Source organism: Pungitius pungitius, chromosome 6 (assembly GCF_949316345.1).
Source record: "Pungitius pungitius chromosome 6, fPunPun2.1, whole genome shotgun sequence".
Lineage (NCBI taxonomy): Eukaryota > Metazoa > Chordata > Actinopteri > Perciformes > Gasterosteidae > Pungitius > Pungitius pungitius.
This window is the reverse complement of record NC_084905.1, coordinates 5665332-5690619: the sequence shown is the minus strand read 5'-3', so window position 1 is coordinate 5690619 and position 25288 is coordinate 5665332. Positions and strand designations below refer to the sequence as shown.

Below are 25288 nucleotides of genomic sequence, written 5' to 3'. Positions count from 1 at the left end.
TGTCACATTTTCACAACTCTAAACACAATTAGCACAGCATCGGTGTTTTGTGGCCATACCATTCACACATTTCATGTCGTTTTCACACAATATGCAGTCAGTGAACACATTTCCACAATGCTTACATTTTCTTAACAGACAAGCTATACGTCACAACAAAACTATGGATTGTTTTGTAGTATTTACGTATGTTAACACACAACATCCCACAACCTGGTGTACTTCGTTTGCCTGCATGTACCTTGTGAAGTGAAAAAAAAGGTTATTCTTTGACAGAATAATTTCATTTTGAGTCAGATTTCCAGTATTTTTGTAGTTGGTGTGTGCAAAGAAAAACATGTGTTCTGTTTTGAAATTAAGAGTTAGTATATATTTAACAAAATTTGTTTTTGATAAGAAAATTATCAATTTGGCCAATTGTGTCTTGTAGGTGTGAGTCTGTTAAGAGTTTAGAAAAGTATGGGTAAGCGCTTGTTAACTCTTCACACCTTCGTAAAAATTGTGTTTTTGTATCAAACGGTCAACACAAGCCATCATCTACTAAGCACACAATGTGCCAACTACACACTGATGGTAAGAATACAAAACACTTGTTTGTATTCATTTTGCCTTCTCTGTGTACAGATGTCAATTTGAGGTCATACATTTGTCATAGTGTCATGTAAACATACAAGGATCCAAACTTCCTGTATTGGTGTTTATTCACACTCATCAAAACCAAGACAGAGTCAGAACACAAAAGTTATTTCACAAAAAAAAAAAAGACAATCAGCCTACATCATGTCGTCTTTCTGGGTCCGGCCACAACATTTTGTCTACATCGCATGCGATATCCTCCAGTCCAAGGCACCAGGGGAAATATCTCCTTGAATGCCGTATGCAGGCCGGACATGATGCATGGTCAATATCTCCACATGCCTTCTCCATTGCCTGTAAAAGGGCTACCTGTTGATGAGGATGACGGTCGTACACCTTCCAGCGCCAGGCAGAGAAGAACTCCTCAATGGGATTTAAAAGTGGAGAGTATGGACGGAGGTTGAGTGCCATGAAGAATGGGTGGTGTACAAACCAGTTATTTCACAAGCAGCCCTATGGAAACTAACATTGTCCCATATGATGACATATCGGGTAAGGTGTCCAGGAATGCAATAATGTGTGCAGTGTTGTATGGGCCTATGGTTGCATAACGGTGAACAACACCATTTTGGCTTATAGCTGCACACATTGTTATGTTACCACCACGTTGTCCTGGGACATTGATGATGGCACGGTGTCCAATAATGTTCCTGCCACGTCTCCTGGTTGTACCGAGGTTAAAACCGGCCTCATCTACAAAAAGTAGCTCATGTCCATGGCATCGTAGAGGAACCTATTGTATTTCAAGGAATTATTATTATTATTCTCACAAACCGCGGGCCTTTATCATATTCAAAAAGTTGTTTAATTTGGCATGGATATCCGGACTGTTAAAACATTTGATAATTTTTGGGTCTCACGTTTGGGTATAAAGAAATGTCTCTATAGCGCCCTCTAGAAATTTAAAAAAGACCACACTAGGCCAGTTACCGCCCCCGATCAACTTGAAAGTTGGCACACAGGTCCTCTTTGGCATGCTCTACAAAAAAAGTCAATCATGGTATGCAAATGCCCTAAATAGATTTTCCGCCGTTTTGAATTTAGTGAAAAACACATTTTTGGCAATTTCTCCTTAACGCTAAACGAACCGGAAGCGAAACAAGGAATCGGAATCGTTCAAATTGAAACGATATCCAACCCTACCTGCGACCCCCTGCTGCGAGCAAAATTTAGTTGGGCGGGGTGATGTCAGATGTAGGGCCGGTTGGTGATGGGGGTGGGCTGGTATTGGTACAGCCCAAACCTGTGTAGTCCCACAAGGGGTTTCTCCTATGGCCAATCTGCCTCTGTGCATGCCGATATCAAGAGGATGTGCTCAATCTATGATAGAAACATTTCAGTTTAAAAGGATTCCAAGGGGTCTGAAACATTTGTGAATTAGAAACTGTTCAGATATTGAAAACATAATCTATATCATACAGACCTGTTTATACAAAGAGCAAAACTTAATTGATAAATGTAATAGTGTGGGGGAAAATTCATGTTATTCAATGTAAATACATCTCCATGATTATACAGCCACCCATCTCCAAGGGCATCTTTAAACAATATAATAATTGAATTAAGGAATAAATATATGAACAGAAATGTTTTAAATCTTTTGGAAATAAATTATAGTAGAATTTTCTATAATCCTAATGTAAGAGTTTGTACATGTCGAAGTTAGGTTATAAATTATATTAGAATTTTCTATAATCCTAATGTAAGAGTTTGTACATGTCGAAGTTAGGTTAAACACCTGAAGGTTTAAACAATCATTCATATATGATTCGAGTTTCATTTCATTGTGTATTTATCCTTTACAGTAAAGATTATCATTTTGTAATCTAGTAACTATGTAGGTATTTGGACTCTCATTAATGTGTTTAAGATTATGTGTCTATACAATGAGGAAAACGTAACATTTTTACATCCACCATTTTTTGATGATTTGAGCAACATGACCTTCAAAAGACCATTTTATTAACACATCTGATAAATGTTACTTATCCTTAGTATTTCAAATCCATCCGTCATCAGTATTGAACTTTTTTTTTAATGCAGAACATGCATAATATTTAAATTGAACAAAATGTTTATACACTCAAGAACATAAACATTTCAACTTTCTAGATGAACTGTGTGGCTATTTAAATATGAAGCAGATCAGGTAAAAATCAAATAAGACGGACACATTTAACAGCATCAGTTAGGTTTCACACCCACATAATGGGGAAAAATACCTTTGAAACCATAGTTAGTCAAAACTATGGCTTCAAAAGCTATGAATTAGCATATCCTGCAAGAGCATTACAGTTGCATTAAATAACATTTAAACCTTATTACTTATAATCTCACCAACACCAATAGGTATTTCAACCACAAAGTTAGGAATCCATATTTTTCATGTTTTTGACCATCATAGTCTGCTAAAGAGCATTATATAACATTACTTAAAATCTCACACTACCATGAATATTTAACCCATAAATAAAAACAATACTGCTGACAAGCTGGTCAGTATATATATAATAAAAACTAAATAACACCATGGACTGAAATATGAATCTCAACTAGCAATCATCTGCAGGCAACTTGGTATATTTAAAATATTATATGTGTTCTAAATGTTAATAACTCTGGACATCAGGAGGTGGTCTTTAGTAGAAGTGTGTGGCTCTTAAAAGAGCCGTTGTGTTGTTGGTCTACATTAGGTCTACTTGGAGCTGGTGTACTTGGTCACGGCCTTGGTTCCCTCAGACACGGCGTGCTTCGCCAGCTCGCCGGGCAGCAGCAGGCGGACGGCGGTCTGGATCTCCCGGGAGGTGATGGTGGAGCGCTTGTTGTAGTGAGCCAGACGAGAGGCCTCACCGGCGATGCGCTCAAAGATGTCGCTCACGAACGAGTTCATGATGCCCATGGCCTTGGAGGAGATGCCGGTGTCGGGGTGGACCTGCTTCATCACCTTGTACACGTAGATGGCGTAGCTCTCCTTCCTGGTCTTCCTCTTCTTCTTGCCGCTCTTGCTGACGGCCTTGGACACGGCTTTCTTGGAGCCCTTCTTGGGTGCTTTGACGGTAGGTGGGTCCGGCATGATTCTCTGTAACTGTGATTTTTCAAGTACAGAGCTGATGTGCAGGACGGTAGATTTATATACTGACTAGATGCAGATACACTGTGCTGTTGCTCATACAGGATTGGTTGAAAGGCGGCTGATACTGAGCATGCGTAAGTATAACAGCCTATGAGGAGACTTCTAAACTGTCTGAAAGACAATATTACTATATTTGAAAGAAAGCTCAACATTGTTAAGATGTAAAATAATAGTCGGATATGTAAAAAGCCGATTAATCAAATCAAAAATGTTTTGAGGGAATTTGTTGCACAATGAAACACATGTAACTGACCACATGCTCGAAAATAATATTCACAAACTAATTGAAGTTCTTTCAAAAAATATTTATATAGTTCTATATAACGCTCTTCATAGAGCGAGAGCAAAGATGTATCAGGTTCTTTCTATTCTTTTTAAGTAAATAAGGTCCTACTGCCTACATTTGTTGCATTGTTCAGTCTTGTTGCAGTTTTTTATAAGTATATAAATACATTCAATTTTAACATCAAGTCAACATCAAGATGACACGAAGTAATGGTCACAAGAGGTGTAGCCTGAATACAGTTTATTGTCCAAAATTATCCAAAGAATTTTAAATTCGAAATTGATATTAGTATTCTAGGCAGATTTAATATTCAGTTTAGGTCTACAAAGGATTTCAGATCTTCAGATTAAGTGTGTGGCCCTTAAAAGGACCGTTTTAATGTCGATAACAGAAGTCAGTGTTTATCCTCCGAAGCCGTACAGGGTGCGTCCCTGTCTCTTCAGGGCATAGACCACATCCATGGCGGTCACAGTCTTCCTCTTAGCATGCTCGGTGTAGGTGACGGCGTCACGGATCACGTTCTCCAGGAAGACCTTCAGGACACCGCGGGTCTCCTCGTAAATCAGACCGGAGATGCGCTTCACTCCACCACGGCGAGCCAGACGGCGGATGGCGGGCTTGGTGATTCCCTGGATGTTATCACGGAGGACTTTACGGTGACGCTTGGCGCCTCCTTTGCCGAGTCCTTTTCCTCCCTTTCCTCTGCCGCTCATGTTTGCTGGATGATTTGTTGTACGATGATGTCATGGTACAGTGCACAGTCATTTAAGCCCAGTCTGAGGACGTGAAAGACGACAGAGGCATGTCTATAATTTAGCGTTGTAGCGCCCCCTGCTGAATGACGTAATTAATACTCAACACTTGTCTCTAATGTTGCTTTTAAGTACTGATGGTTCCGTTTCCCCCTGGACGGTCCTCTGTGCTTCCGGAAGTGGATCAAACACAACACAAAATACATTAGATATCTAATAATTCCACATATTTATGGAAACATATAAAATAATTAGTTTTACAGCAGTGGACATATTCATGGCAAGGAGTTCTTGTAGAAATAATTGCTAAATCGCTGCTTTAGTTAAATGTTAACAGCAAAAACTGCATTTTAGTTTAATGTCATTTACTGATAAAAGAATGATATACCAAAGGATATTAAAATGTAGCCAAAGACCTGGACTGGTGACATTTATTCAATGTCCTAACCTTCTCTTTAGACCGTCATGCTTGCTGACAAAAATCATCAAAATGCAATTTTGGAAGGTAAGTTTTCCCCCGGATATAGATCTATGTGAAATTTGAGCTGTGTCGAGGTGAGACCGGCCCACATGCCACGAGTGTACATGAATGCTGTATTTTAGTGTCTTTGTGTTGATGTAGTTGACCAGCAGAGGGAGCGATTTGACAAGACACGCTGTAGGTCTGCATCGTGCCACATCACCAGAACAGTTTGGAGGCAGAAGTATATTTTTTTGTACATTTTCTACAACCTGCAAAGTGTGGCTCGTTGGTCTAGGGGCATGATTCTCGCTTAGGGTGCGAGAGGTCCCGGGTTCAAATCCCGGACGAGCCCATCATTTTGCTGACAGTGCCCTATGGTAATTATCTAACGAATGCATAGATTTGGAATCCGAAATCCAGCATTTGAACACATTTTTTTAATGTTGATTGACTTTCTTTGACACTCATTGAGTCAAAACACAACGTACAATTGAAACCTCTACATCCAACATTCAATTCTGATATTTTTATTGGATCTGCCTTGTATTATTAATGTAATAAATGTACAACATTTTTATTATTCATAAATATACATGTTTAATAAAGATAGTCTAACACTTGGCAAAGTACCTGTTAGGCAGCACTGTAAAGCCAAAGCTGAAGGTCATCCTGGAGAACTTGAGTCCTATGTCGAGTTAAAAAACAAAGCAACTTTTAATCCTCCACCATGTCCACATCCTCTCTGTGGTTCTGGAGCCGTCGCTTTCTCCTGAAGTTGATCTCTTTCGCCATGTTCAGAAGTACGTGATTTCTACCAGTCATCCATCACTGCTCATTACTACCTTTCCATCCCTTATACACAGGATCAATGAAATGCTTTCTGTGTCTTTCTGTGTCCAGATCCTTCTATGGAGGAAAGGGACTTCATATCTACATGTTTCTGGTGTGGATTAATAAAGCTTCATTCTTAGGACACTTAAAAACAGTAATCACCAACCGACTGCTATTCAGAAAAGAATTCTGCACTGTCCGAGTTCTTCAATGCAAAACCAGCTCTTGCTTCAAAATACAAAGAAATAAATATTTACGCTGGAGTGAATCAGAATCAAATGCCATTAATTGTTGTTCGGTTCTTTAAGAATCTCCCCACCGAATAGGAGAGGACACGTTGTGGTTTTTATTTAAACTGATTGATTTTTCCACAAACAGACGAATTTGTCCACAAATAGCAGGTTATAAACCTGTATAAATTCCACTGGTCCACGTTTCAACCTTAGATTGCCCTGTGCTTTAATCAGGTAAGTGAACCTCCCACCTGCTTACCTGTGTTACATCGCTGCCAAACACCTGTGAACTAGTAAACGCTACACATATGTTACACATAGAGGAATTTGACTTGATTCAATATAAGAATAACATATAGGAAGATAAAGTAAAATAAGAATTAACAAAATAAACAGACAGGTATGTTAAAACACGTATATATGTCCACATCTTTCCATGGTGAGAGAAACCACTGTGCAAATGTTCCGGGGATGTAATCAGGTCAATGAAGGACACAGACTTGGTTCAAGAGACCAACTGCTGACGGGAAAAAACCTCCTACCTGAGGGAAGAGTCTGTGATCGAGGGTGAGAGGGGGTCGGCTACAATCTTGTCCGCCTCAGAGCCCTGGAGGCAAACAAGTCCTGAAGAGACGGTAGATGATGGCCGTGTAGAAGTGCACCATCATCGTCTTTGGCAGTTTGAAGTTCCTCAGCTGCCTCAGGAAGTAGGTTCTGGGATATTATGGAGCCCAGGAAGCGAAAGGGCCTCTACAAAAAGGCCTCTGCCTTTGGGGGCTGGTGGGGCTGCGTTCTTTCGAAAATCCACAACAATCACCAGTTTACCTTAGAGCGTTGAGCTCTAAGTTGTTTCTGTTGGTCAATCTTTTTGCGGAATCATCCCCACCAGAAAAGGGTCCAATGAGGGTGGTGTCATCCCCAAACTTCAGGAGCCTGACGGACTGGTGACTAGAGGTGCAGCTGTTGGTGTTGTTATGTTCAAATAATAAAGAATCACCAGACGGACGGGAGACATCTTTGAATGAATTGTTTAAAGTATTTATAAAGGAAAAGGTGTTGTGCTAAAAAGAACATCTCAGCTGAGGAGCCTCTGGTCTCCACAAAACAACCAGCCACAGGGAGCCATTTGACCATCCCTGGTGCCCGTCTATTGTCTCCACCAGCGAACTCAATAACAATTGCTGCCTACAAGTATTCATACAGATCAGTAAAAATTACAGTGATTTTACAACATTCCCATTACTTTATTGAATACATGTTCCAGAATCATGGTTGTATTTTGGTCTACACTAAATGCATTTTATGTATAGTTAATATATGAACCTGGTCGTCAATTCATTTTTAATATCCTACAATGTACAGGGAGAAGAGCAGAGGGGAAAGGTCGCAGCTGATGTTCCTTGAGGCTGAGGCATGTTTCCCCAGCATCACGTGCTGCTTCCTGTCAGACAGGAAGTCTGTGATTACCTTGCCGGTGGAGTCTGGCATGTGTAATTGGACAAGTTTGTTCTGCAGCAGAGACGGGATGATGGTTTAAATGCAAAGCTGAAGCCCACAAACAGGATCTTGCCATAGGTTCCTGGGGAGTCTAGATGCTGGAGGATGAAGTGAAGAGCCACGTTCAGCTTTGAACCAGGGTTCGTCATTGTTGTAACTCACCCTGGTGCGTCATGGGACACAGCTATCTTCATACAGTCCAGACACGCCTGGAGGTCCTCTTTAGCCTCACTGGTCCACTGCTATGAAATCCAGACAACAGGCGAACAGAATGTTATTTTCTGCCTGTATGCAGGAATCCGATGGATTAAAGCGTGGGCCGAGTGTCCTAGTGCAGCATGAGGGACAGCGTGATGGGCCCTGCTTATAGTCAAGTAGCAGTGGTACAGTGTTCTCTCTGGCGAAGGATTCAAGTAACTTTGTATTTGGCGCTCATGGATGAGGTTGTTTTTAATTACCTTTCCAAAATAGTTTAGTAAACCTGAAAACTAATCCATGTCTTGGCTGAACAGTGTGCATTTGAGCTTGCACACTCAAAGGTTGGAGCATCATACAATAAATACTGCTCATAACCATTATCACTAATGTAGTGACATTAGTAGAGAGTATTATGTGGTACTTTACATTTGGGAAAATGATATGGCAGTGGTTCATCAGCTTAAATTTAATAATTTTAAAATAGCTGTGAAACCAACTGGCTGATGAATCTTCTAGTGGTTATTCAGTGAATGAAACAATTATCAAACTAAATGAATACTTCGCCTTACAGGTATTTTTCTGAATTTTGCAATTTAACATGTTATTGCATTAAGTCAAGATCATATTCTTGATGAAGCATTTATCCTCATCTTCAATGAGATATTATATTATAGAGGAATAAGTTCTTCAGAGAAAGTGTGGTGGCTCTTAAAAGAGCCATTGTTGCTGTGAAGAGTTTTGAGAAGCAAATGACTTCTGTTTTGGCTACAGACAGCTTAAATCCCCATTTGCTGACCCATTCCTCCACCACCGCTATTGCAGCTTGCATTTTGCTCTTAACGAATGATACATTACGGCCTCTTACAAATAGTGCTCCGTCATCTGCGTACATAGACCTTCCTATGTTCTCCTCAACCTGAGAGAATATATCATTTATCATTATATTAAATAATAACGGACTACATACACTACCTTGCGGAGTTCCATTATCCACAGTTTATATATTTGAATATTCTGTATCTACTCTTACCTGTGTTATCACGTAAAAAGTCCTTCACCCTGCCACCTATTCCCATTGAATTCAACTTAATTAGTAACCCTTCTTTCCACAGCATATCATATGCTTTTTCCACATCAAAGAAAACAGCTATTACTACTTCTTTGTTAGTCTGTGCTTTCCTGATGTCTGCTTCTAAGCATAAGACAGAATCCATAGTACTTCGACCCCTACGGAACGCACTCTGATGTGGGGATAAAAGACCTTTACTCTCTATTAAGAACATTAGTCTTTCTGTGACCATCCGTTCCATGATTTTACATAAGTGAGAGGTTAGGGCAATAGGTCTGTAGCCATTCGGGTCCGACGGATCTTTCCCTGGTTTTAGAATAGGCACTATTACAGCTTGTTTCCATACTGATGGGAGTTGGCCATTTTCCCAAACTCTATTATAGAGTCTTAACACTGTGCCCAGAGCATTTTTTTCCATTTGTTCTAACATTTTATAGCATATACCATCTTTCCCTGGTGTTGTTTGTCTAGCCCTACTAATTGCTCTTCTCAGTTCAAACATCATAAATGGCAGCTCGGGTCTTCTGATTCCTCTTCATTCTCTAGTATTTTGGGATTCTCCAAACATGCCTTATCCCTCCAGTGTCTGGCCTCATCGGTTAGGTTGTCAGAACTGTGCACCTTCCTAAACGTGTGTGCTAGAAGTTCAGCCTTTTCTTTACTGCTGACCGCCATTTCGTCCCCACCGTTCATCACTGGTAATAATTCTTTCTGATCCCCCCCATTCTCCTGATCATGCCCCATACGTCTGACAGCTGTACCTCTCTTCCAATGCTGCTACAATATTGCCTCCAGAATGTGCGTTTTTGGGTTCTTATTGTTTTCCTTACTATTGCCTGTGCCCTCTTATAATGGATCAACGCCTCCTGGGAATGAAGTTGTTTAATTTTCCTGAATGCCTTATTTCTGTTTTTTATAGCTTTCCTACAGTCATTATTTCACCAGGGAACATTCTTGGTACGTTTGGTTCCTGCACTTTTAGGGATTGTCTCCTCAGCAGACCGAATTATTTCATGAACTAATTCACCATTAAATATATCTATATCCATTTGATGACCTTCTTTAATTCCCCCACATCTTGTTGCACTTATTTCTTTGTAACTATCCCAATTAGCTCTTTCCAACTTCCATTTAGGAATTTTCTCTCTCTTCTCATAATACATTGTTTCCCCAACTTTAGTCACTACGGGATAGTGGTCGCTGCCCATTGTCGTATGTTTTAGCACTCTCCATGTGCTTACACCTGCTAAAGTACTGTTTACAAGTGTTAGGTCAAGTGCTGCCTCTGTATTTTGAATACTATTATATTGTGTTCCTTCCCGTTATTGAGACACACCAAACCGTGATCATCTTAAAATTCTTCCACCTCAACACCATTTGCATCTGTGGTCTTGCTTCCCCATAATGTATTATATGAGTTGAAATCCCTACACCATATTACATTGTTTTGTACTGCTCCCCTTACCTCCTCTAATATACCTTTGCTTATCTTTCCACATGGATTATAAAAGTTAATTATATCTATATCACCTCTTTCAGTCCACACCTTAACCACAGTTGATTCATGTTCCGTATTAACCTGCATTATCTTATAACTCATCTCATTCTGTATGAATGTTGCCACTCCTCCACCTTTGCCAGATTCCCTATCTCTTCTAACAACAGAGTACCCTTTAATCCTAAAATCCCATTGTGGTTTTAACCATGTCTCTTGAATACATATTACATTAGGTTTCTCAATTAAATTATCTATGTATTTTTTAAACTCCTGTCCATTTGCTGTTAAGCTTCTCGCATTCCATTGTAATATAATAAGCACCATTAGGAAGATCCAGCCCATGTCTGAGATGGTTGTGTTTCTTCATGTCTCTAACAGTTTCCCACTTTAATCCTTCCACTTCCAAGTACTTTTCAGCAGATCCAACAATTATTTTTATCCTTTCGTTGCGGCTTTTTGTCTGTGCTGAACAATTAATAACTTGCGCCACAAAGAGCACAAAGTCATTCTTTTTTACTAGCAGCGTTTCCTCCTTGAGTTTGTCGCATCCTTCACATTTCTCCCGATGTTTGCTCACGGTTTTATTTTCCCTTGTTACCTGTGTGTCCCCTGAAACCTCCTTTGCTGCCTCTGCGTAACTGATGCCCTGACAAACTTTGACTCGCTGTACCTGTGCTGCTCTTTTGCATCCACCGTACGCTGAGCTGTGCTCTCCGCCGCAAATGCAACATTTCAGCTTTGCTCCTTTGCCGCATTTGCCATACTCGTGGTCTCCTCCGCATCTTCCACACCTTTGGTTTCCTTTACACACAGCCACCACATGTCCAAATTTCTGACAGTTATAACATCTGAGTGGAGGGGAGATGTACGGCCTGACATTCTGACTGTGTCATTATGCATTACCGTGTATTTATTCATTTATTTATTATGAAATACAGTGTCATTATGCATTACCGTGTATTTATTCATTTATTTATTATGAAATACAGTGTCATTATGCATTACTGTGTATTTATTCATTTATTTATTATGAAATACAGTGTCATTATGCATTACCGTGTATTTATTCATTTATTTAATTTTGAATGAAACGGCATTCCATAGTTCTGTTTAATTCACTTCCTATTTGAATCATCAGCTTTCCCGCTGCTCCCATTGCCTAGCAACCACCTCCGCTTAATAAAAAGCTCCCCAAAAGACGACACGCTTCAACATATATCTTTCGGGCTGAGAGAAGAACATTTTCCAGTCCATTTAGCCTTGAACTTTCATCAATAAACACCAGCAAGGGGTTTAGTTTGTTGAGATATAAGTTTTGAGTTTTATTTTGTTGAGTATTTATCATTCTTTACATTGATTTGAGATTAAAATTCTTAAATATAACCGTATTTTGTGACTAAGAATATTTTAACAATTTTTACATTATGTGCATATTTGAAAATAAGAAGTTGCCTTAAAAACTATAATTTTGGTGACTGACATGTATTCATTTCAATAACTGAGTATTTGGACTTCCTTTGTTTTGGTATAATGTTTTTTCAATATAAATACAAAGTAGCTATTGTGTAATATGACCGTAGACTCTTTAGACTTGATGTTGCTACATTGAAGTTCTTAGTAAGGGGAGCTATAAAAGCATGTGTCTTTCTTTAATGGGACACTGATGAAACTTGTATGTAACTTGTACTGTTTTGTTTGCTGTTGATATCTTAAGAATAAAGTGCTTTTTCCTGATGGAGAGGGTTGGCTTTTTCTCTACGGTAAGTTTGAAGGTGTGCAGGATGAGCTACTATCGAGCAGATTGTGATATCCAGCAACATCAAAGTCAAACATGTAAGCATCTTCTTACAGCTGACCTTATATGGAAGAAATGGATTTCAGATCGGAGTCTGATCTTTTAACTAAAAAATAGCTAAAGGCTTGTTTGTATTAATATTGTATCCACAGCTCAATTTACAGCATAAGCACAAGCTGAAGTCCAAATAAAAACTTCCTAACTTCTTAATTGTGATCATAACGCCCCCCTGAATGTATTATCGTTCTAGTTTCTCCTTAATTGCTTCTGAATTGTACAAGTGTTTTTTTTGTGCTGACTTAATTCATAATTCATCACAATAGAAATAAGTGTTACAATAACAGTGATAGTTAGATAGATAACATTTGAGCTTAAAAAAACGAATTAGTTTTTCTGTATGTTTGATGATTAGTTTTACTATATATAATAAAACGTTATCAGCTGTGGAGATATCCACAATGACAAGCTCTGACACGGAGTCTGAATGGACTGCATCATAAGCCTCCAGCATAACCAGTGTGTTTGCTGCTCCCAGATTAACTCCAGTTTATTAAAAACCCATCAACATCTGATGGTTGTTTTTACATTGAGACCTTGAACAAACATGTGGATCAGTTACTAAACAACTTCTGATGGAGATATGATGTATTTTAAATACTTTTAAGAGATAAATGAGTGTGAAAAGCCTCTGATCAGGGCTGTCCACGGCTCTGAGTAGGTGAGGTTTGGAGGCTCCTTAAACAAAACACATGGACCATCAGAGCTCAACCTGACCTCAATATGAAGAGAAACTAGTCCGCTATCGGCTCCTCCACCTTCAGCCTTCACAACTTGATGCACATTTAGTTTAAAGTCTTAAATCAGTGAAGAGAAAACACAAGTGACTCGACTTTCAGACTGCGCGAGGAGCTACGGGCTGGGTTGAGTCTCCACGGTTCTCATGGTGTGTTTAAGTGCAGTCCGCTGCTTTGAGCTCTTCATCAGTCTCAAACTCTCGAGTCTTTGACGATACAAACTCACAACAGCGGGACAAAATGGCAGAAGTAGCTCCAGCTCCAGCCGCCGCCGCGCCCAAAGCAGCCAAGAAGAAGGTATCCAAGCCCAAGAAGGTCGGTCCCAGCGTCTCTGACCTCATCGTGAAAACTGTCGCCGCATCTAAGGAGCGGAGCGGTGTGTCTGCTGCCGCCGTCAAGAAGGCTCTGACCGCCGGAGGATACGATGTGGACAAGAACAAGGCCCGCGTCAAGACCGCCATCAAGAGCCTGGTGGCCAAGGGGACTCTGGTCCAGATCAAGGGGATCGGGGCCTCTGGCTCCTTCAAGATGAGCAAGACGACCGCCGACAAACCGGTGAAGAAAGCCGCTCCTAAAGCCAAGAAGCCCGCAGCGAAGAAACCCGTAGCGGCCAAAAAGCCCAAAGCAGCGGCAGTGAAGAAAGTTGTAGCCGCTAAGAAGTCACCGAAGAAGGCCACGAAACCCGCAGCGGCCAAGAAGGTGGCCAAGAGCCCCAAGAAGGTAGCAAAAAGCCCCAAGAAGGTGGCCAAGAGCCCCAAGAAGGTGGTGAAAAAGGCCCCCGCAGCCAAGAAATCCCCCGTGAAGAAGACTGCAAAGCCCAAAGCCAAGAAAGCAGCACCCAAGAAGAAGTGAGCAGCGGTCTGAAGAACCAACACCTCTAAAAAAAAAAGGCTCTTTTAAGAGCCACCCAATTCATCTAAAAAGCACTTTCTTTGTAATCCATTGTAATGAATCGTTGCCGAAATAGATATTTTAAGTAAAGCTGGTCTGTTTGCAGCCTTGAGGATTGAACTTTCCATGTTTTAACTCCATGGAAATGTTCATGACATGATCACTTGGTCTGGAGATTCAAGATCAGTAGAACTCAACTGAAAGTTCATGTCATTGGAATAGATTGAGGAATTGAAAGGATTCATTCATTTCATTTCGACAATTGTTTGCCTGATATGAGCATGGAACACACCTGAAGAGAAGACAACAATAAAATATGAAGAGAAGCATTCAGCAGAGATGAAGTGAGTTAATGCAAGATTTTTTGGAATTAATCCCATTACCTGCTAAATGCATTCATATCGGTATCATTTATATTAGAACAAGCAGTATTGGTTAAGGAAGCTAAAATATTAATGAAACTAAAAACCTACATTAAGTGAAAGAAGTATTCCATAAAACTACGTTTCATACATTAAGTTACAGCATCAGGAGATGATCTTTAGTAGAAGTGGGTGGCTCTTAAAAGAGCCGTTGTTTTTGGTGGTGTTGGTGGTCTACTTGGAGCTGGTGTATTTGGTCACGGCCTTGGTTCCCTCAGACACGGCGTGCTTCGCCAGCTCGCCGGGCAGCAACAGGCGGACGGCGGTCTGGATCTCCCGGGAGGTGATGGTGGAGCGCTTGTTGTAGTGAGCCAGACGAGAGGCCTCACCGGCGATGCGCTCAAAGATGTCGCTCACGAACGAGTTCATGATGCCCATGGCCTTGGAGGAGATGCCGGTGTCGGGGTGGACCTGCTTCATCACCTTGTAGACGTAGATGGCGTAGCTCTCCTTCCTGGTCTTCCTCTTCTTCTTGCCGCCCTTGCTGACGGCCTTAGACACGGCTTTCTTGGAGCCCTTCTTGGGCGCTTTCACAACTTCAGGCATGACCGAATATTTCTCGAAAACTCAGCGATAATGCTGCGCCACTGGGAAGGTGAAATCTATATACCAACTAGATGCAAATGACACTGTGCGGTTGCTCAAGAATAATTGGTTGTTATCTGAGTGCTACCTACGTCACACACACTGTGCTTCTATGCAGATTTCTCTGCTGTCCCAGACTGAATTTCTAAAGGTCATTCAAGACAAAAAAACTCCCAAGTTGTTTGGTAATGTACACTGTCATATGATCCAAGCTTATAGCCAAGTCAGTTGCATTATGTTACACTATTATATGGGATGCGAGGATCAGTACTGTACCAACATGAATTTCAGTGTCCTAAATCGACTATGATTATTGTGGACATTTTCTGCTCGAGTTTGAAAACAAAAAATATACACTAAGTAGTAATACTACACTAGAATTGTTGCAAATCTGTTAATTTTGACGAATAACCGTTCAAGGGCTTAGTATAATATTAAAGTTCCGCTGTTGTAGCGAAAAACATGAATCAACCCTTAAATAGAAAATATGTCATGTATTTAATCAGCTTTAATATATCAGGTTACTTACTTCTTTTGTTGGGCATGAGGCATCTGTAACATATTGGTGATCGACTGCCATGTCTGATTCATATAGCAGTATGGTCTTAAAGCCAGATATGTAAATTACAAAATATGTCGTCTAAAAAAAATCTCAAAGGCTTTTCAAATCACCTCCACTCCTGTGCATGTGGTTTAATGGGTACCATTATGACTTTTATAAGGAGCTATTAAACGGTTTGAGGATCTTAGCTCTTTTCAGAAGTGTGGTTGGCTCTTAAAAGAGCCTTTGTGGTGTGGATAGTTGTCTCCAGCTTTACTTGGACTTAGCGGGCTTCTCGGTCTTCTTGGGCAGAAGCACAGCCTGGATGTTGGGCAGCACGCCGCCCTGAGCGATGGTCACTCCGCCCAGCAGCTTGTTGAGCTCCTCGTCGTTGCGGACAGCCAGCTGCAGGTGACGCGGGATGATGCGAGTCTTCTTGTTGTCGCGGGCAGCGTTTCCAGCCAGCTCCAGGATCTCAGCGGTCAGGTACTCCAGCACAGCCGCCAGGTAGACGGGGGCTCCTGCACCGACACGCTGCGCATAGTTACCTTTGCGCAGATGTCTGTGGACACGACCGACTGGGAACTGGAGTCCGGCACGAGAGGAGCGGGTCTTTGCCTTCGCTCTGGCTTTGCCACCGGTTTTGCCTCTGCCGCTCATTGTTGATGATTTCAGGGAAGGAAGTGCCGCTCATCGAGCCAAACCCTCCTTTATATGACCGCGGAGCGGGCGGGACGGTTCCTGACATGCGGACCAACCAGAGAAGAGCCTTCAGGCACGAGCACACAGGGCGCCACTCCGAGTTTTGGCGGACAGTTTGAAATCATTTTCCACCAATGAGCAGCGGAGACTCGCTTGTGGAGTCGGGGCTGAGCTCCAGGAGGAGTCCTCCACCAATCAGGGCCCGCAGGTCTGAATCTGCGTCACCGCCCCACAGCCACCTTATTGCCTCAGATGATCTTAATTCGTAAAGGATTATCTTTAGGTGCCACTTATTTGTCATGTATGTCAGTGAGTGCGACAGACTGAAATGTATCTCCTTTTCTTCTTTGCTAAAGAATGGAGAGACTAAAGAAACTCTACCATTTTGAAGCTCTAACTACGTAAGAAGCTCAGTGTACTGCCTATAAATGCTACTTACATGTATTATAATCCACCTAATTTTTTAAGTTAATGTTAAGTGTATTAACTGTTTTTTCAAATGAATCCCATTTTCTGAATTTGAGGGTAATGTTACTGTAAGAGCCCAAAGTGTGTATATTGTTTAATTGGACCTCCTTATGTTGAGGACGTGTTATATTGGATATATGTTGGCGTAATGCCCCCTTTATTTTCCTTCTCATATTGACTTAATGTTTTCCAACAGGTGATTCCCGAGATGAGCTGATTAGGCACTTGTGCAGTTTTTCTACCGTGTGATGGAATGTTTTATTTTGTATATTTAATCAACTTGTTTTAATGCGTAAATAAACCTCAAACGAAACAAACGATCTGTCATTCACGTCAAGAAAATGAATTCAATGTGCCTGCAGCTCAATAGCGGCTTAGAAATGCATGACAACGAAGGAGCTACAGTTACTATTTAGGATAATGTATCTCCTAACGTTCACTTTTCCAGACAAAAAAATATACTGATACCTTTAATTGTCTTGGTTCTGAACACCGGGAAAAAATGTTTTCAGGTGAAACACTATTGAAATAATAAGAAAAATAAGGGCTTTTGCGCTCCTTGATAAGGAGTGTAACATGACATGTAGACTTCTATTTTGTAAGTATTTTGTGCTCTAGTTATTTAAATATCTCACTGTCCATATTGATTTTATGAATCACATTTCAGACGAACTATTGTTCAGGAAAATGTAGGTTTTGTGAACTGAGTGAATGTATTTATCAATACACAGCTAGTGTTGTTATCACTAGAGCAAAGTACACGTAGGAGCTTGATATGTGCAGGGAATTACATGGATACATGGGATTTGTGACATCCAGGCACAAATCCCTAAGCTTAAACGGAAAATTGCACTTTACGTTGCAAGTGTGTGGCCCTTAAAAGGACCTTTTGTGTGTCGATAACAGAAGTCGGTTTTTATCCTCCGAAGCCGTACAGGGTGCGTCCCTGTCTCTTCAGGGCATAGACCACATCCATGGCGGTCACAGTCTTCCTCTTGGCGTGCTCGGTGTAGGTGACGGCATCACGGATCACGTTCTCCAGGAAGACCTTCAGCACACCGCGGGTCTCCTCGTAGATCAGACCGGAGATGCGCTTCACTCCACCACGGCGAGCCAGACGGCGGATGGCGGGCTTGGTGATTCCCTGGATGTTATCACGGAGGACTTTACGGTGACGCTTAGCGCCTCCTTTGCCGAGTCCTTTTCCTCCCTTTCCTCTGCCGCTCATGTTTACTTACTGCTTCTGAAACAAGATAAAAGTTACCACACAGTTCACACGTATTTATAACCAGTGTGAGGACGTGATAGAAGACGTGTGGTAGCGCCCTCTGGTGAACTAGACCATGAATCAGAGATATCATTTCTAATTGCTACTCAAAGTCAAGAAAAAAAGATTTGTAGGCAAAGGTACTTGCGAAAGTCATTGGCAAACGTGATTTAGAACCGTAGAAATCAGATTTGCGATTATATTTTCTCCAAGGCAATGTAGCAATGGGACTGAGCTCAAACGTGCTGTATATTATTCCACCTCTGGGAGCATTATCCACACTACACATGAAGGGAGGATAATTCATGTCAATTTTACTCTCAACAGTTTTAAAGTGTAGGAACCGTGTGGAACTGCCCCTAACAAGTATGAGTACTTGTGGAGTAGATTCTTTTAGGGGTTGCAGGTGGGGGAGAGTGTTACCCTCAATCTCCAACTTTCTCATGAAAGCCTTCACCAGTCTGTACATGTCATGTTCAAAGAGGCCCTTGCCTTGTAGTTTGTATTTAGTTCATCCAAACGTGTACATCAACAGGAAATGCAAAATCTGTTATCCAGTTTACATCTCAGAGCTCTGGGATGTCTTTGCCTTTCTTCTTAAAAAACGCAGAATAAGGTCCAGTTCTCTTTTAAGCTTTTTGCCCAAACTCAGCCACCTGAGTTGTGTAGTTCAGTCTGTGAACTACACAACTCACATCCCCCGGATGTGGTGCACGGGCCACAATGAGCAGGTCTGGTGTAGACGTAGCAACAGATATTTATTTTTGAATCTGTCAGGTCCGGCAAGTGTTTCTCAACTGTGATTATACTCGTCTCTACCTCTCAGGAAGAAGGGATTGCATTATTCCACTCATGAAAAACGCTTTCAGAAAGTCAGCAATTTCCATTGCACTAGAATGGAACTCTATCCCAGTGACCATTAAAGAATGTCCGACCAGGATATATGTCACTTATTGTAGCTGTTTTCTACTGAATCATATGTTTGACAGTCATCCCCCATTTTATCTGCAGTTTATGTATGACTTGGAGAGCCTTTGTGTTGCACATTTACTAGTTTTATTCCCACTGCTTCGCTTTTGTACAGATTGTAAAAAATCAATTTGAAGGCCATCTCCGGTTTAGATTTATTTTAATAACAGGTTTCTTGGGACTAACACATACGATTTTTCTTAATTTATTCTACTGTATTTCGAATTTGTTGCTATCACTTCAGTGTATAGGCTAGCAGGACTAATGAGTCATGAAAGACATTCAGCTTGATACAATTAAGCTCCTGCAACATTTATAATTTCATAGATAAGGAATAAATTGTTCAAAAGGTAGTGTGGTGGCTCTTAAAAGAGCCGTTGTTGTCGTGTGGGGAGAATCAGAAGGTTTAAGCTCGCTCTCCGCGGATGCGACGGGCCAGCTGGATGTCTTTGGGCATGATGGTGACCCTCTTGGCGTGGATGGCGCACAGGTTGGTGTCCTCGAACAGACCCACCAAGTAAGCCTCGCTGGATTCCTGCAGAGCCATAACAGCGGAGCTCTGGAAGCGCAGGTCGGTCTTGAAGTCCTGAGCGATTTCCCTCACCAGACGCTGGAAGGGCAGCTTGCGGATCAGCAGCTCCGTGGATTTCTGGTAGCGACGGATCTCTCTCAGAGCCACGGTACCGGGCCTGTAACGGTGAGGCTTCTTCACGCCGCCGGTGGCCGGGGCGCTCTTACGGGCAGCCTTGGTTGCCAGCTGCTTCCTGGGGGCTTTGCCTCCGGTGGACTTACGGGCGGTCTGCTTGGTTCGTGCCATTATTGACTCGTTTAGCTCTAGATAAGAGAAGTTTACTTTATGAGGAGACACGCGGCTCTTAAAGTGTGGACCGGCTGTGGGGCGGTGACGCTGATGCAGACCTGCGGGCCCTGATTGGTGGAGGACTCCTCCTGGAGCTCAGCCCCGACTCCACAAGCGAGTCTCTGCTGCTCATTGGTGGAAAATGATTTCAAACTGTCCGCCAAAACTCGGAGTGGCGCCCTGTGTGCTCGTGCCTGAAGGCTCTCCTCTGGTTGGTCCGCATGTCAGGAACCGGCCCAACCGCTCCGCTGACATATAAAGGAGGGTTTGGCTGAATGAGCGGCACTTCCTTCCCTGAAATCATCAACAATGAGCGGCAGAGGCAAAACCGGTGGCAAAGCCAGAGCGAAGGCCAAGACCCGCTCCTCTCGTGCCGGACTCCAGTTCCCAGTCGGTCGTGTCCACAGACATCTGCGCAAAGGCAACTATGCGCAGCGTGTCGGCGCAGGAGCCCCCGTCTATCTGGCGGCTGTGCTGGAGTACCTCACCGCTGAGATCCTGGAGCTGGCTGGAAACGCTGCCCGCGACAACAAGAAGACTCGCATCATCCCGCGTCACCTGCAGCTGGCTGTCCGCAACGACGAGGAGCTCAACAAGCTGCTGGGCGGAGTGACCATCGCTCAGGGCGGCGTGCTGCCCAACATCCAGGCTGTGCTTCTGCCCAAGAAGACCGAGAAGCCCGCCAAGTCCAAGTAAAGCTGGCTACTACTAACTCTACCACAAAGGCTCTTTTTAGAGCCACCCACACTTCTGAAAAGAGCTATGATCCTCAAACGGTTTCAATCTCTTTATAAATGTCACAAAATTACCCCATCAAACCATATGTCCATATAATGTGGTGAATTCATCTAATCATTATTTCCATCACATTGTTCATCGGCAAATAATCTAGTTTTGCCGTGCAGTTCCACTAAGATATATTTCCAGAAGATCAAGATTACCAAGGGCACCGATATTTAAGCTTTGAGCTTGACAAATAAAGATCCAAAAATATGCATATCAACAAAAAAAGCAAATTGTTTTCACTGTTTTTGAGTCAGGCACGTGAGCTAGATGTAGAGATTGTAAATTTGCCTCAGAGGGCTTTACAGTCCGTACACATGCAACATCCTCTGTTAAGGCACTTACCAGCCTGCAATATGTTCTTATATTTTATCTTGACTTGTTGCCAGGATCTTTGCTGTCCAGTCATGTTTGTTCTGTATGAACATTAATTGTAGAAAGATATTTAGAATTAGACACAGCATAGAGATTTGTGTATATGGTTGTAAACTTATCCTCACATTGAGGATAAGCCTTTAAAATTAGGCCTTGTCTTTTGGATAAATTTCCAGAGGAGGTTCAATTCCCTCTGCTCAGTTTTGAAACAATGTACAACTTTCATAGTAAGGAGATATTTTTAAATCCTTACGCATTCAGTCGGTCTGCGATTGTCTGCTTTTTATCTCTGTTTAGTTACAGCTGCCGTATTCCCTTTTTTGCGTATGATATGCTTCTTCATGTCGTTTGTTTCCAAAAAAAAACTTTGGTCATGAATGAAAACGTTTTGGTCAAACTCTGACCGGAGGCGAGGAGAACTTTGCATTTTGTCAATATCATTTTAAATGCAGCAGCACTTTACGTTATATTAATGTTAGTGTCGCAAAGTGTTTTATTAAGAATGGAGAGCTGTAAATGTAAATGTTTATACTCCTCATCCAACCACAATCAAATTGACTCAATCAGGATGGCGAGATTTATCTGGATAGTTGTTTTGTGTGTGTGTTTTTGAACGACGGCAAGCCGGAAATCAAGACAAAATGAAATAGGAGTAACAAGGTGATTTTTAAAATGTAAGCAGTAGAAAGTACAGAAATTTGCGTGAAAATGTAAGGAGTAGAAGTAAAAAGTAATCTGAAAAAGAAATACTTGTACTTTACTATACAGTAAAGTACAGATACCCAAAATGTCTACTTAAGTAAGGTAATGTTACCGGTTTCAAATGGAAAGTAACGGCAGTAACAAAAAGATTCTGTATGGGGTTCACTACTCTCACCTCAATGTCCGCCTGGAAAACAGAAGCACGTTGTCAGCGAGAGAACGAGCGAACCGCCATCTTTAGATCCCAATTTCAATATCTTTATTACAATACATCAAGTCATAATATTAAACAGTAACATTCCCTAAGGTAAACATATTTCAGTTTGTTAATGTCAATTTAACATGTCAATAAAGTTTTCTACACCTAACAGTGTTCATCTTCAAAACTTACATCCTCAAAATACTGTCTTAACAGAAATAAATGTCCCTCTTTTAAAGTGCAATAATAAATGCAATAATATCACAAGGATAAGTCATTCTTAAAGCTTTTTAGTTATCTATATTTATAGTTGTTTGTTTTCTGTTAAACTTCAGAAATGCATCGTCTCTCTTAGGCAATTATGTGATTCAAACACTTTACGGTTGTAAAGGAATATTTAAATTAGAGATGAGCGAGTACAGCATTATCTGTATCTGTATCTGTTGAACCATATGAATTATCTGTATCCGTATCTGTACTCGGACTGGGCGGGGCCTAACTCGGAAGTGGGCGGGGCTTAACCCGGAAGTATGAAGGATTTACCCCGTAAATTGTCGGGTTAAGCCTTTCTGCGGTTAAAACAGCGTTCCTTCTTAATTCTTATCACTGATGATCATGGGAGAGAGAGAGGGGAAGTGTGTGTGTGGCTTAATTTGTAATATTAATATTTAGTTATTTAACACAACTAGTCAACGTCAGACACTGAGTGCGTGAAGAGAGCCAGCAGACGGTAAAAAACTGATGAGAGAGAGAGGGAGAGAGAGGGAGAGAGGGGGAGAGAGAGGGAGGGAGAGAGAGATAGAGAGAGGGGGAGAGAGAGTAGGTCAGTGCGTGAAGTAAAAAATAAAAACTGGTTAGAGCCAACTGAAAAAAAACTCCGACAGGCAGAGATGCAACTCGAGTCGCATTCTTAAGCACCACGTCTTAACAAGCCCCACGTTTACCTGAACTCTACTAGTTAAGAACAACAAACCGAAGTAAAAAAATAAATGCGAAGAAACTGCGGGACTGAGGGAGGGAGAGAGGAGTTCTGTGTATGAGTGAGCCGAGCGGGACGCACCAACACAAACAGTATGTGTGTAGGGGAGGGGCGCTGTGACTACCAGCCAATCACAGAACGCAGACACAGACAGCTACCCAATGAGGACTTTTATTCAATCCGAGCACAGATATTGACTCGTATTACTCGTGTAATAGCTACTCGTACTCGGCAAAAGTGCTTTATCCGTACCGGATACTCGTTTCAGCCGAGTATCCGGCTCAACTCTAGTTTTTACCTCTGCTCAGTAGAAATATATTTAATCAAGCTTTAGAAAAAAAAAGCACGGATGAACCCTCGCAAAGTTTTTTTGTCATATACATTGAGATGTTATTGAGAGAGTAATCCTACTTGGGCAATATGCTAGAAAACAGACAGACAGAACTATCTGGGAATGCATGGCAAAGTCCAAGGACAAAGAAAGATGGGCATGAAGTCTGGGTAACATTAAACTGACAGTTCTGTAATATTTCAAATATAATGTATACTCATCAATGCTTCTCAGATCCAGTGTACAACATATGAACATCAAAACATCTGCTCCGCCATTCATCTCTTTCCTGTTGTCCAAAAAAGGACAATCCAATCAAAAGGGCTGCTAATGAACTTAAGAGAACCCCCATTGGTCTTTTGAAAGGGTCTAGATAAAGAGAAGTCTAACATAACAAACAGGAAGATGATTGATTTATAATTTATAATTTATAACTCTTTATAATTTTTAAAGAGTTTTTGCTCTTGTAGATATTCGGGCATGGTGAAACTAATTTTTTATTTGTTAGCAAATTGGGAGCCGTTTTTTTTTCCCATGCAAAGGCCCGCGACCCATTAAAAACGGGTTGTAAGACGTGGGTTGCGACCCACCAGTTGAGAATCACTAGTTTAGTGGTAGCAAGTATTTTCACAGAATAATTGTACATTTTTTTAAATGTGTCATTCGTGTATAGCAAAAGCATCTGTTCCACGCTACGCCACCAAAAAACGTTTTCTTTTTCTTGGTTCCCTCTCAGGGAACTCAAGCTACGTGAAAACGCTGTGGGAACGCCTCTGCGTAACCGCGTCATGAAGCACGTGTGAAATCTAAGCAATGGCGAGCTGGTACATCATAGGCGGGCGACGCCAGGACCAGGACGCTATAAAGGGACCCGAAAGGCAGGACCCTTCATCTCTGTGCCTTCATCTACTGCATCTGCACCGTCTGATCAAGGTCACTGCGGGCTCTTGCCATATGGTGGTCCCTCTGGAAACTCTGCCTATTGTGAGCGGTTTATATCCCAGGGTACCTAAATCAGGGGGCAGACGCCCTGTCGAGACGGGGGCCGAGGCCCGGGGACTGGAGACTCCACCCCGAGGTGGTGGAGCTCCTGTGGAGAGGCGGTCTTACCGAGGTAGACCTGTTTGCCTTCAGAGAGACGTCTCACTGTCCTCTGTGGTTCTCCCTCACGCCCAGCGGGGCAGGATGAATGAGATGCGTGAGATGCAGTGCAGGTGCAGGCGTGGTCGAGGTCATGTCTGTACGCCTTTTCCCCGGTTGCTCTGCTCCCAGGGGTTCTGGAGTAGGTCCGTCAGGGCGGCGTCAGTCTACTGTTGGTAGCCCCGTTCTGGCCGGCCCGAGTATGGTTCGCGGATCTTATGTCGCTCCACGCAGGACCTCATTTGGAGATTCCCATCAGGGCGGACTTGCTGTCTCAGGCGTCGGGGTCCATCGTTCACCCCCGCCCAGAGCTATGAAAACTATGGGCGTGGCCCTTGAGGGGACCCGCCTCTTAGAATCCGGTCTCTCGACCCAGGTCGTGGGGACCATCCTCCACTCCAGAGCTCCCGCTACAAGGAAGGCGTATGCCGGTAGGTGGAGGCTCTTTGCCACTTGGTGTGGGAAACGACAGCTAGACCCAGTTAACTGCCCGGTTGGTTCAGTACTGGTGTTCCTGCAGGAACGTTTCTCCACAGGTTTATCCCTGTCTACTATCAAGGTATATGTGGCGGCCCTGTCGGCAACTCGTGCCCCACTAGATGGGCGGTCTCTGGGGAGACACCCACTGGTATCCCCCTTCCTTCGTGGCACCCTGAGGCTGAGGCCAGCAGCCAGCACTAGAGTTCCGCCCTGGGACCTGGCCATCGTACTAGAGGGTCTCTCCGGTGCTCCTTTTGAGCCCATTGCAGAGGTCGCAGTGAAGTATGTGGCTCTTAAGAACCTCTTCCTGCTTGCTATTTCTTCCCTCAAAAGAGATATGTAAGCCTTCTTGGTGGCCCCCTCGTGCTTGGAATTTGCACCCGGCATGGTGAAGGTGATCTTACTACCTT

At 42.3% G+C, this 25288-nt stretch overlaps 8 protein-coding genes and 1 non-coding gene across 9 annotated transcripts in view; 3 read left to right on the top strand and 6 right to left on the bottom strand.

The window, feature by feature from the left end:
- Window positions 1-683: 683 nt before the first annotated feature.
- LOC119195890 (histone H2B 1/2-like) lies at window positions 684-3724 on the bottom strand. The gene has a single exon (XM_037451211.2). The coding sequence runs from the start codon at window positions 3707-3709 to the stop codon at window positions 3332-3334; it is 378 nt and encodes a 125-aa protein (XP_037307108.1). The 5' UTR covers window positions 3710-3724; the 3' UTR covers window positions 684-3331.
- Window positions 3725-4221: 497 nt separating this feature from the next.
- Window positions 4222-4778, bottom strand: LOC119195905 (histone H4). Its single transcript, XM_037451225.2, has one exon. The coding sequence runs from the start codon at window positions 4766-4768 to the stop codon at window positions 4457-4459; it is 312 nt and encodes a 103-aa protein (XP_037307122.1). The 5' UTR covers window positions 4769-4778; the 3' UTR covers window positions 4222-4456.
- A 772-nt stretch (window positions 4779-5550) lies between these two features.
- On the top strand, window positions 5551-5622 carry trnap-agg (transfer RNA proline (anticodon AGG)). Its single transcript has one exon. It is a non-coding gene; the product is annotated as a tRNA-Pro (tRNA).
- Window positions 5623-13362: 7740 nt separating this feature from the next.
- Window positions 13363-14406, top strand: LOC119195911 (histone H1-like). Its single transcript, XM_037451232.2, has one exon. It carries the CDS (start codon window positions 13426-13428, stop codon window positions 14035-14037), a length of 612 nt encoding a protein of 203 aa, XP_037307129.1. The 5' UTR covers window positions 13363-13425; the 3' UTR covers window positions 14038-14406.
- Window positions 14407-14551: 145 nt separating this feature from the next.
- LOC119195893 (histone H2B 1/2) lies at window positions 14552-15493 on the bottom strand. Its single transcript, XM_062563120.1, has one exon. It carries the CDS (start codon window positions 15042-15044, stop codon window positions 14673-14675), a length of 372 nt encoding a protein of 123 aa, XP_062419104.1. The 5' UTR covers window positions 15045-15493; the 3' UTR covers window positions 14552-14672.
- A 28-nt stretch (window positions 15494-15521) lies between these two features.
- On the bottom strand, window positions 15522-16679 carry LOC119195885 (histone H2A). The gene has a single exon (XM_037451206.2). The coding sequence runs from the start codon at window positions 16282-16284 to the stop codon at window positions 15898-15900; it is 387 nt and encodes a 128-aa protein (XP_037307103.1). The 5' UTR covers window positions 16285-16679; the 3' UTR covers window positions 15522-15897.
- A 1008-nt stretch (window positions 16680-17687) lies between these two features.
- On the bottom strand, window positions 17688-18028 carry LOC119195906 (histone H4). Its single transcript, XM_037451227.2, has one exon. It carries the CDS (start codon window positions 18020-18022, stop codon window positions 17711-17713), a length of 312 nt encoding a protein of 103 aa, XP_037307124.1. The 5' UTR covers window positions 18023-18028; the 3' UTR covers window positions 17688-17710.
- A 1043-nt stretch (window positions 18029-19071) lies between these two features.
- LOC119195879 (histone H3) lies at window positions 19072-19863 on the bottom strand. The gene has a single exon (XM_037451199.2). It carries the CDS (start codon window positions 19845-19847, stop codon window positions 19437-19439), a length of 411 nt encoding a protein of 136 aa, XP_037307096.1. The 5' UTR covers window positions 19848-19863; the 3' UTR covers window positions 19072-19436.
- A 325-nt stretch (window positions 19864-20188) lies between these two features.
- Window positions 20189-25288, top strand: part of LOC119195886 (histone H2AX) — a 545468-nt gene continuing 540368 nt past the window's right edge. The window contains exon 1 of the mRNA XM_037451207.2: window positions 20189-20581. Coding sequence (XP_037307104.2) covers window positions 20199-20581 — 383 coding nt within the window. The 5' untranslated portion in view covers window positions 20189-20198. The remainder of the gene's footprint in view (window positions 20582-25288) is intronic.

Coding starts and splice junctions, on each gene's coding strand:
- LOC119195893 (XM_062563120.1), bottom strand. CDS start 15,044: ATGCCTGAAGTTGTGAAAGCGCCCAAGAAGGGCTCCAAGAAAGCCGTG.
- LOC119195885 (XM_037451206.2), bottom strand. CDS start 16,284: ATGAGCGGCAGAGGCAAAACCGGTGGCAAAGCCAGAGCGAAGGCAAAG.
- LOC119195911 (XM_037451232.2), top strand. CDS start 13,426: ATGGCAGAAGTAGCTCCAGCTCCAGCCGCCGCCGCGCCCAAAGCAGCC.
- LOC119195879 (XM_037451199.2), bottom strand. CDS start 19,847: ATGGCACGAACCAAGCAGACCGCCCGTAAGTCCACCGGAGGCAAAGCC.
- LOC119195905 (XM_037451225.2), bottom strand. CDS start 4,768: ATGAGCGGCAGAGGAAAGGGAGGAAAAGGACTCGGCAAAGGAGGCGCC.
- LOC119195890 (XM_037451211.2), bottom strand. CDS start 3,709: ATGCCGGACCCACCTACCGTCAAAGCACCCAAGAAGGGCTCCAAGAAA.
- LOC119195906 (XM_037451227.2), bottom strand. CDS start 18,022: ATGAGCGGCAGAGGAAAGGGAGGAAAAGGACTCGGCAAAGGAGGCGCT.